Below are 12,208 nucleotides of genomic sequence, written 5' to 3' on the forward strand. Positions count from 1 at the left end.
CCCTAGGAGAACCATCTCAGATGCAAATTTAGGAAGATTAAAACCACAGATGGTCATCCTTGGTAGTAGGCACATTACTAGTTCATTTTAGCTCGAAGATACAGTGTTAAGAAGCACTTTAACATGCTTACCATGTGATTAGGTTAACCTAATCTAGGGAGAAAAACACAGAAGACTATCATTTTCATGGTTTCTTTCAACTATTACCTTTGAATTTGGTGTTTTAATATTTTGATGAATAATGTATACTACATTTTGACAAAACAGTTGAATAACATTCAGTTATAAGTGATGTGGAATGAAGGGAGAGGAATTGATGAGTGTATCATCTTTTGAGATGCAGAGGCCTGTACCATCCTGTAAGGACAACCTGACATCTGCCTTTCCAGTGTAGGGACAGTGCTCTCCAAGGACCGCACAGTGCTGGAGGGGAGCAGGGTCTCCCTGACAGGTGCACTGTGAGCCTGAAATCACCCTGTAATCATCATCAAATGTCAGATAATAAGACATCTTGTACTTCTAAAGAACACCCACATGCATGTAGTTCAGTAAGGGGATGACATCTACATGTCATTAATCTGTCTTATTCCTTCAGTTTCTAGTAACTTATTTGAAAGATAATCTTTGAAGAGGATCTTTAAAGAGACAAAAACAAAAACAACCCACCTCTAGCAGATGACTTGTTTTGTTTCCCTGCAGAGCAACCCGGAAAATTTTGTAGTCATTGTATAACATGCATATTTCACATTTATATTTAATTTTTTAAAAAAAATCCATAAATAATTCTGTACTCAGGAAAATGTTCCTAATGTTGCTAACTTTGACCCTACAGATATTTTCTTTTCCCCACCTACAAGTTTACAACTTGATTCATCCTGCCCCTGAACAAGTTAAGAAGGACACTTTTCCAAGATCTTGTTAATGTCACTGTCTTCTTTTTTTTAATCACTAATGGAAAGTGATTTGGCTTACAAAAGGTATGGAAGATTATGCAGGTGTCTGCCTGCAACACAGTACGAAGTGGCACAACATTGGATCGGGACACCAAAAACTATGAGTCTTTCTACTCAAGTCGCATTATTAGTAATACTTTTTATTTCTCTTACTCATCATTAATTAGCATTAATACTGGAACATGATGAGAAACCAACACTGAGCTTAATATCAGGAAAAAGTAATTCCTTGCTCAAAAGGGCTGTCTCAAGGGTAGCTGACAGCTATATACCCTACTTACTAAGATGGAAAAATTTGGCCCCTGTAGATGTATCTTAGTTGGTTTATTCCTTTCCAGAAAAGATTATGTATGGAACTTTTCCCCAAGAGGATATGTAAAATGAATTATGAGCTTGGTTTCAGTGTTCAAATTGTGTAAAACAAACCAATTACAATAAGGTTTCTGCTCCTGACTCTTGCTTTTAAGTGAGTTTATAATGCATGAGATTGTCTACCTACATTTTTATGCACTATAACTAATCTTCTTTTCTTCATTATTTTGGATTTAGGCCCTGAATTTTTAGTTCAAAAATGTCCTATTTTTCAAAGCTCCCACTTTATCATAATGAGGCAGTGCTTTCAGATCAACATGAACGTATTGCCACTTGACAGAGAAGCTGAAAGAGAAATTTTCAATAGCTGTCTTACACCAAATTTAGCACCTCTTTTGATAAAGCTATTTGAGTCTCACATTGTGAAATTGGGAAACTGAAAAAAACCTAACAATTAAAACATATCTTATATGGAGAAATGGCCTTCTTTGGACCAGGACTTGTTCCTTGTTTTGTAATCTAGTGAGCTTAAACTATGAAAAATCAAACACATACCTTAGGAATGTACTCCATAAAATTCTAGTGTACAAGTCAAACTCTCTATGGCATATTCTGCAATTTATGTTTTAAAATAAGTAGCAGAAGAAATTGTATCCTCCAACTTTTAGCCAACAGGAACACTGTTAGTAAGAATTTACAGAGCATCTTATAATTAAGGAGTTATTTAGGAATTAATTACTATCTTATTTAGGAATTACATTACTATCTTATTTAGGAATTACATTACTATCTTCTAAAGAGAAGAGAAAAAGAAATCATAATGGTTTACTATCTAGAATTTCTACTTTTACTTGATATTTTAGTCAAAATTTATTAATTATATTTGGTTTTCATTCAGAGACCCATATTTAAAATATTAACAGTTTAATTTGTTAAAGATTTTTATTTTTATTTGAAAGGCAGAGTTACAGATAAGGAAAGACAGAAAAGAGAAGAATGTATGGACAGATTAATACTGCACATGGCCATAGTGGACCAAGTTGGGCAAATGAAGCCAGGAGCCAGGAACTTTTTCCTGGTTTCCCACATGGGTACTGATTTTTCACACCATCAGAAGTGGAGCAGCCAGAACACAAACCAGTGATGTACAGGATGTTGCCGCTGCAGGTGGAGTTTCAAGGCACCACACTACAGTGTGGACCAACAGTCCTATGTTTTAACATTCAGAAAATCTGAGTATATTTTTGTGATGGTACTATTTTTTTAGCTTAACTTACATGTCACTTTGCACAATAATATTGCCAGAAATGTTATTCACTTGTTGTAATGTGAAAAACTATAAGTTTTTGTTTTGTTTTGCTTTGTTTTTAAACACAAACCTCCAGAGCATTTTCAAAAAATTCAGAGGTCAGCGTAAGCAGTTCCCTTCTTCTTTCAAGCATGAATACAAGGCCTTCCCATGCTTCACCCAGGGTCTGGGCCATGGCTTCATACACCTGACTCTGATCCTTATTCTCTTCAGCTGTTTTGTCTGCTTCCTGTAAGAGTTCCCATACCTGATCTTCCAAAGCCTAAGTTAGGGAGAGAAGAAAAAAAAAAAAGACAAAAAAAAGTGTCACTGAATATCAGATCCCATTTTATTTATTTTTAAAATGTTTTATTACTTTTTACTTGAAAATCAATATGACAGAGAGACAGAATTCTTGCATAGACTCCTTATGCTACATGGCCACAACCCCAGGGTAGACCAGGCCAAAACCAAGAGCCAGAAACCCCATTTGGATCTCCCATGTGGCAAAAACTCAAGGACTTGGGTCATCATCTACTACTTTCTGGCCTGTCCAAAACTGAAGGAGCCTGGACTCAAATAATTAATCCAACACATGATGCAAACATTCAAATAGCACAAAACTGGTTCCACTAAGATCCCATTTTAAAAGTTTGAGTAGACCAGGCTTACCAAGGCCTGAAAGAGAATTCTAAACACAAGTTTCAAGGCTGACAGTAAGGGAGCCATAGGAATTGTGTCAAACTAATGGGCAAGCCAAGCTAAAAGGATTCACATCTAAACATGATTCATGCACAGCAGGGATTTATTAAAATGCATACCTACGTTTTCAGGGTAAAGGATAATGTGCTGATTTCACATCAAAAGAAATAAGAAAACTATTTGTAACACAGGCTGAAGATTAAGGTAAAAAGTTGAGAGAAATGAGCCCTTAATTTACTGTTTTCTTTAATAAGCAATTGTCATTAATTGTTAATATGACTGTGAAAATTAATGTAAATATTAATAAATTCTTATCCAGATAATATTTATAGTATAAAAATAAGAACACTTGCAACTCGTATTATAGGCTGAAAAAAAAAATAGTAAAAATAAACAGAGGGCCAGCATTGTGGCATAATATGTGACGGGTTCAATGCCAGCAAAAAATAAAACAAATAGAAAAGGACAATCTAAGGATTATCTCTTTAAAGAATAAATAAAATAGAAACAAGTGGAAGAAACAAAAGTGAATAAATCACTTAGAAAGTTTAAAAACACTTCATAAATAATTCTTAGTTAAATACGGAATAAAAGAATTAGAGGTGGCTTAAGGAAAAAGCAGTTAATTTATTCCATTCAGAAAAGTACACTCACGCAGAAACCTGAATAAACATGTCCTTTAATTACACTTTGAACAACAATGTTCTTAGCAAGCTTATCTTTTAATTGCATTTCCACAAACTTTTCAAAGTATCCTCCTATATATCATTAGATAATTTTGTCTTTAAAAAATAAAAATTAAAAAATAAAAAGACTCAAGTTTATGGAAAGATACTGAGAAAAAATGAAATGAATTTTTTCAATACAAAACAAAAAGTTCAAAAATTAGAGGGTCATCTCAAAAACTGCCTTTTAAAGTTGGTTTCTTGAAAGCTAATAAAATATCAAAGCATCTGGCAAATGCCAATAAAAAACAAACGAGCAGAGAGCCCTAAGGACCCATCCTTTCAGAGAAACATCAAAAAAGGGAGAAAAAAAATAGTCTCTCAACTTTGTCAAAACCAAAGGTTTACAGCAACCAAGTGAACACTGCAGGGTGAAAAAAGGCAACTTAAAAATAACAGGACCACTTTGAGGTATTTTCCCTTGACCTTGTCTACCTTTGCTTGGGTTCAGCACTGATTATCATTGTCAATAAGAAAAATAGGACCTAACTGAATTGTCTACAGAAGACCAACTGAAAATATAATGGCAGAGCTGCATTAGAAGCTATTAGCTATGGCACGATAAGTGAGGGAGCAAATGAGCTAGCCTGATCCTCATCACGTACACCACTTACACACTCACATTTTCTGTGCCAATCACACGTCACCTCAGTGAAACTGAGGGGAAACAGTTACTGGATGAAGGAGGATACATCATGCTAACACTAATCCAAGGAAAAATAGAGCAGCTATATTAATTCTAGACAGAGCAGATTTCATAGGAAGAACTATAATCTCACAATATCTCATGATAATTCTAAATGTATATGAGCTGAATGACAATATCAAAAGGAGGGACAAAAATGTAAACAACTACAAGGGGAAACAGACAAATCTATTTTCAGTAATTAGAGACTTCACATTGCTCTATAGTTCAACATTTGCAACAGGTGAACATTAGTAAGAAAATACGGAAAATATCCAGTATCCCCAGCCAACTGGACCTAATTGACACAATAATTATAAAAGCATAGACAAAGAGAAGAAAAATATAAGGAATTTCAAACTCTAAGATATTTTATTCACACGACCAACAGGATAGTATAAACTGAAACTAAAATAGTTATGTAATTTTATGGCAGAAATGCAGGACGCGATGGTAAATGAATTCATTATTTGAAAAACAGGCAAATAAACATCCAGCGATATTTCTTGTGTTTGACCAAAAGGCAATATGATAAGTCTGAAAATTGACTATATTTGTATTGCCTTTGGTACACTACTTTTACATGGAGGCCTCGTTGCCTTATTAAGTACCTATGAAATTGTTCTTCTATTGCTGTCCTTTCCCTATGGAGGGAAAGCAGCTTGAAGAGTAACAATTCTCATTTTGGATACGTCCTTGGGACTCTCCCATGACCTTTGGTATAAACCATAAAATCTTCTGCTCATTTCAAACTCAAGGTCAGAACATTTTTGCAACAGCTTCTGGGTTTCATTTGGTACAAGCTGCACTTGGGATGTTCTCCAAGACAGCTAGGAGACATTCTTCTCTGAGGTTCTGTGGAAAAATCTGTGTTGCAAATTCCTTTAGAGTTTTAGCTCATTCTTAGTGTTCTGGGATTGGGGCCCAGGTACAGTCCAATGCTCCTACGGCCTTTTAAAAACCATCTGAAACACTGGATGGGACAGATTCTAATTGAATTAACTAGGTAGGGTTCAAAGAGCAGGGATATTTCTCGATCCCAAATCTCACTGAAAATGTGATTCCAGTGGAAGTCTAGAAATACATAGGGGTCTGACCACAAAGCCAGACACTACCACCCAGGTGTTAGAAGTGTTGGATTTCTGTGGTGATTCTTCTCCATGTTTGGTGAGGATGGGAGGAAGGTCACTTGATTCTTGTAACAGGTTTTAATGTTTGCTCCAGTACCATGTCCTGATATTAACCACTCTCTTCTGAACCTAGTATTCATTCCTATGCTGCCAGCACTCAAGAAACACTGTGTTATTTAAATGCTCAATGCTGAGTATTTTTACGGAGACAAGTTCTATTTTCCCCTTCACCTAAAAGACCAAGGTGTACCAGATCAGCAGCCTTAAACACAAAACTAAATCAAGTACTGATGGATGGGGCTACAGGGTATTCCACCCTATGTATGCCATAGCAAACACAAAAGTCCTGTCTTACTGATATTTGTTACTCTAACACTCCTCACTGGTTCTCAAAAACATTAAGGTATTTTTAATGGTTAGTGTGGTCATGATGAGGCAGGAGGTGTGGGAAGCTGTTGAAGGATTGTCATAGCAACTGACATCCCTCCTAAGACCTGTCCTGCACACAGTACAGACTCAATCACTGTCTACAGTCCTTTCTCCATACTGAGAGATGAGACTTTAGAGGTCAAAGTGCTCCCATCTGACATTAACGTGAGGAAGTCCCCAACAAAAGATGCAACATAGAGGCAACGCTGGACCAGCACTGGAATCGAGGAAGCCTCCCATGGTTAGCTGAAAAATTTTCTCAAGCTGGGCTAAAATCTGCCCTCTCATTTCCCAGGCTGCTACACATTCCAGGTTTCCAACTGTAGAACACTGCTAATATCCTCCCATACTTTCTAGCTACTCATTCAGATCTTAAGAGTTCAGAAATGTCATCAGAAATTTAAAACAAGCAAACTTGAGAATGCAAGTGTGGCCACTTGCAGGTACTGAGTGCTACTCACTCCACTCCATCTACTCTCAGGTGCCACCGGCCGTATGTGGCCCTCCTGTCTCCATCTAGAGTGAAACGGCTCTGCATGGAGTGAAGTGGCTCTTCCTGGTGAAAGAACATCAAAAGCCAGGAGATGAAGAAGGCAAGTTACTGTCTGAAAAACATACAAAGTACAGAAATCTCATTTTGCCATGGCTTATCAATTTAGTAATAATATTCTATCATAAATAAGAATAACTGCATAGTGATTTAAGGTTAAAAATTCCATATACTATCCCTACTGTACTTCTCTTCAATCAACAGGAATTTGAAGAAAGCATTTCACTTAAAGAGTGTACTATATCCCACTAAAACTAAAACCAGATTGTCACTTGTTCCAATACAATGATTCTCTCAATGACTCTTAGGGTTCAGAGACGATGATACTTAACAGGAACCGAAGTTATTCATTAATATGTGCATGCATTCATCCTCTCATTCAGTGGCAATTTTCAAGTACCTCTTAATCAAATATTACAGATCTTAGTAATAGGTTATTAGACTGTTTTCCTTTCTTACAAGCTTCAACATTTTTTAAGGAAAAAAAACCCCAAAGGCACAGATGTATAGAGATATAAAGCAAGAAAAATTTCTCATCCCCAGAGGCCCACAAATACAATGGCTGGGTTAGACTGATGTTTGGAGCCTGCAAAACAGTCCTGGCCTTCCATATGGGTGGCAGGTACCTAGCCACATGAGTCATCACCAGAGGCTTCCCAGAATGCACATGAGCAGGAACCTGGAATTGGCAGTAGAACCGAGACTCACAGCCAGGCACTACAAGTTGGACTGTGGGTATCCCAAGCAATATTTTAATGCTTCTAACAGATATCTTCCGTTAGGTTTTCTCAACACTCATCCCCAGCTCAGTTCCCTCCTGAAAGGTTTGTCCCTAAATCCTACCAAAATATTCCACATGGCTTCACAGGGTTGTTAGTGCCAGTAATCTTTATTTAATCTCCTCTTTGTGATTAACACTGTTGTGTGTTCCAATTTTTTTTCTTCCACAGAGTGACGGTACATTCTCACTTTTATTCAGCGCTTCCCTTCTGGTCCCTTTCTCACACTCACATTCTCTATTTTTAAATATCCAGGTGTTCAGTAAAGCATGGTCATTACTCTCTTTGTCCCACTCAACAGGTAGGTATCGAGGATGACATAAATGTGCCTATATAAAAACAAAACCCGGGGTCTGGTGCAGTGGCCTAGCAGCTAAAGTCCTTGCCTTGCATGTGCCGGGATCCAATACTGGTGCCGGTTCTAATCCTGGCAGCCCTGCTTCCCATCCAGCTCCCTGCTTGTGGCCTGGGAAAGCAGCTGAGGATGGCCCAAAGCCTTGGGTTCCTGTACCCACGTGGGAGACCCAGAAGAGCTCCTGGCTCTTGATTTCAGATTGTCACAGATCCAGCCGTTGTGACAAGTGAGTGAATCATCAGATGGAAGATCTTCCTCACTGTGTCTTCTCTCTGTATATCTGACTTTGCAATAAAAATAAACAAATCTTTAAAAAAAATTTTTGAATAACTTTTGCAAGTAACATTCAGTTACTTTTAGATTCAGTCCTGAGAGCAGAACATTTGAGTGGACTAACAATTGTTAAGCTGGTACAGATTGGATTATAGCTCTGTGTAATCAAGGGCAGGGGAGGAAAAAGTATATTTAACATCTTCTTGCCAAGTCAATACATCAGCTATTTTGAGCACAATCACTGTCTACATAATTTACATTCTCTAATTCTTTTTTGCTTTGTTTTAAAATACCTAAGGAGCAGGAGACGGATGGAGAGGGCTCCTATCCACTGATTCACTTCCAAAACCCTTGCATCAGCCAGGAGCTGGATCCCAACTGAGATTTCCCAAATGAGTGGTAGCAATCCAATCACTCGAGCCATCCCTGTTGCCTCCCAGCGTCTGGATTAGCAGAAACTGGAGTCAGCAGCCAAAGGCAGGAGTTAAACCCAGGCACTCCTACGTAAGTGCAGGTATGCTAGCAGTATCTTCAGTGCTAAGCCAAACTGTCCAACCTTCTGATTTGTGAATCCTACAGGACAATTCCAAACACTCTGCAACCACCCCAAACTCAAAACACTTAAACTTGGCATGCCATCGTCACTAAGTCTAGGACTCTGAGCTCTAGGAACAGAAACACATAAATCAGCCTTCACTCTTCTCACACCCACATCCCCCTCAACCCCTAGATCTAACAGGCCACACAGGCTCCCAGAATCAACCTCTGACACAGCATTCAAGCCCTCTCTCCCTCGCTTATTTCCACCCCTTTACTGTGGCTGAGTCTCATGAATTCTTGCCTAAGTTCCTACAGGGATCACTTAATTTCTCCTGCCCACAAGCTTGCTGTCACACAGCCATTCTTTGCCTTGATGCTATGTAGACATTTCTAAGTTAGAAATATCCTGTCACTCAGAAACATGTAAATCCTTCCTTGATTCCACAGGGTTTTAAGCTACACTTCAATGTCTAAAGCAAGCAAGACCCTCAAAATTTGATTCCTTTCTCATCCCTCTCAGCTCAGCATATGAGAGAATTATCTATTTCCCCATGTTTCCTTTAGCTCAATTTACAATAGCTAAGATAGGGAATCAACACAGATGCCTAGCAGTTTATGACTGGACAAAGAACATGTGATATAGAAATACCATGGAATGAGTTACTACACAGTCATGAAAAAAACCAAAATCTTGTCTTTTGCAACTAAATGAACACAATTGGGAACCATCATTGTTTGCCAAAATAAACTATTCCTTAAAAAAAAAAATACCATGTTTTCTCTGATCTGTGATTCGTAATAACAGAGAAAAATATATATGTAATCTATATAGGTGAGACTGACATCCCGGGGTTGGAATTTTCGTTTACAGTCTTTGTCTAGACTCCTGAGGACTAGTAAGGTTTTTTTTTAAATCTTATACTTGATGTATGCTGCTATCTTTACGTACCAGTGTGTTAAGACTGTGATGATGGGATGAAATGAAAGTCTGCCATTGTGAAAATTAGGGGGAAAACGTGACGAGGAAGGTGAGCAGGCAATGCAGGTAAGAGGGAGGTTTGGATGGGAAGAATCACTATGCTCCTACACTTGCATTGTGAAGTATGTAACATCTGTTCACTTTATATAAATCTTTTTAAAAAGAAAATATAAGCTTTCATTCACTTAGTCCTGAAATTGGGACTAACCCTCTATGGTAAAATAATTATTAAGTAAATGAAAGTAATTACTTTTATCATATGAGACTACAGCATAAACATTCACTTCTTAAAATTGAATGAAGAAATGCAGCAAATTTGGCAAATGCTTTTGTTGTTTCAAATCAATTCTTAGTTATTACGGACTTCATACTAAACCCAACTGCCTCATCAAATTCAGGTGACTGGATTCTGAAGTCCATGTTGAAATGAGAGCACAATGTCACATTTTGGATTTGTGGTTTCCTTGCCTTGGGCTAAAACCTGTATTAATGACAAGGGAGATGCAATCCTTTATTCTGCACTCCTAGAATACACTTTATTAAACAAAGTGAACATAAGTGAAGGCAAACATGTGGTGTCATTATTATAATCACATTGCGAATGCTGACATAAATGCATTCTAAATCAATTTTATAGTCATCTTCTGCTATTCTAATAATAATTTTCCTGATAAATTTCTTTTAAAGTCCATTACACAATACAAACAAATGAACAATTTTTAAGATTAATAACCATTTGCTGATGGGTGAATTTTGTGTGTCTGTCTATAGAAATGGCCCTTGAATCAAAACATTTTAACTTTATTAACAATGTGTGTATTTTAATCATTTTTGTAAATAAACATTACACTTAAGAGTCAGAATAAAGATGACATCTAAAATTTTTTTACTACAGATAAAATCTTGACACAGATTTCCAAAGTTTTTCAAGCAGGCAATCTAAAATACTTCCTAAATAAAGAAAAGCATAAAACAACCAAATTATGAAAAATCTACCAAACATTGTAGCTTTCTGAGAATTTTTAAGTAGCCAAAATTACAATTCAGAGATGTTAAAATCAACTATATATGATAAATTGGCAATAACTGCCTCCAGCTTGACTATATATAAAAAAGAAAGGTATTCTTACTTTTTAACAAAGTTTTCTCTACTTACTTATTTGAAAGACAAAAAGGAAGGGAGGGATGGAAAGAGAGAGGGAGACATGACAGAAGACAAGAAGAAAAAGAGTACATTTCTATTCACTGGTTCACTCTCCAGAATCCAGGAGGCTGAAATTCAGTCTTCATTTTCTTTTTTTTTTTTTAAAGATTTATTTTATTTTTATTACAAAGTCAGATATACTGAGAGGAGGAGAGAGAGAGAGGAAGTGGAGCTGCCGGGATTAGAACCAGCGGCCATATGGGATCAAGGTGAGGACCTTAGCCACTAGGCCACGCTACCAAGCCCCAGTTTCCATTTTCTAGGGAAGTGGCAGTGACCCTTAGCTTACAGTTGTTGATCTCTTTCTTTTCTCTTTTCTCTTTTCTTTTCTTTTTTCTTTTCTTTTTTTTTTTTTTTTTTGCCAACAGGATATCCCTGTTTTTTCATGCCAGCGGGAGTCCCTCTTTTACCTTAGAAACCCATGGCCAACCAACCTGCTCACTTGTTGATAGGGAAAGCCAATAGCCTGGAGCTAGTCCATTAGAGTTGTTCAACCCAGTTGTAGATGAGGTAATGGCTCAATCTCTCTGAGTTAAGGATGGGTGAGAATATAATGATTAAAGCCGGGAAAATGAGATTCCACCAAACATGTTCTGTTGTGGACACCTGGAAAGAGTCTACTTATTACAGTGATTAACCTGGTAAGTTGAGAGTCATCCCACTGCCATGTGCAGGGAATCTGTCCAGGGGCTGGAGGGAGCCTGCTCAGCACTGCTACGCTACCTGAATCAGGCTTACTTGTGCCTGTTCTCCCTACTTAAAGAAACACATTCAGAATGCAATCCACATGTTTTCATGGCTCCCCCAAACTGAACTTCATTTACACGTGAATCAACTGTTTGTGACTTGATGGTTAAACGAGCTGATATAAAATACATGCTACCCCAGAATATGGGTTTTGAAAAGTGGATTGTCCATCCCTAAAGACCAGTCCCATTTCCCTAACATCCCTTTTATAACTGTTCATTCAGTATCTTGCCAGACCCCAAATGTCTGGGATTTTCATTTTAAGTAGTTAAATATCAGAAGTAAAGTTTTTTTTAAATTTTAATGTCTAACAAGAGTCTTGGTTTTGACACATACAAATGAAATGTCAACTAATGATTATTTATGCAGTAATACTTCTTTTGCCAAGCAAGAAGACAGAATGTTTCAAATCACTTATTTCTGAACATTTCAAAAACAAACATCATGGGATGACTGTCAAGTTTAATCTCAAATGATTTTTCGTATCTCCATTATTTAATACACATTTAGATTAACTACCCTTGTTACCTTCACCTGTCATTGCTTGGATTATCTGT

At 37.2% G+C, this 12,208-nt stretch overlaps 1 protein-coding gene across 1 annotated transcript in view; it reads right to left on the reverse strand.

Annotated features, from left to right (window-relative positions):
- The window catches only part of CCDC141 (coiled-coil domain containing 141), a 196,047-nt gene that overhangs the window by 137,633 nt on the left and 46,206 nt on the right, over positions 1-12,208 (reverse strand). Inside the window, exon 6 of the mRNA XM_058664685.1 lies at positions 2,645-2,836. Within this exon, the coding sequence (XP_058520668.1) occupies positions 2,645-2,836 (192 nt within the window). The remainder of the gene's footprint in view (positions 1-2,644; positions 2,837-12,208) is intronic.

The sequence above is a fragment of the Ochotona princeps genome, chromosome 5 (assembly GCF_030435755.1).
Source record: "Ochotona princeps isolate mOchPri1 chromosome 5, mOchPri1.hap1, whole genome shotgun sequence".
NCBI classification, from domain to species: domain Eukaryota; kingdom Metazoa; phylum Chordata; class Mammalia; order Lagomorpha; family Ochotonidae; genus Ochotona; species Ochotona princeps.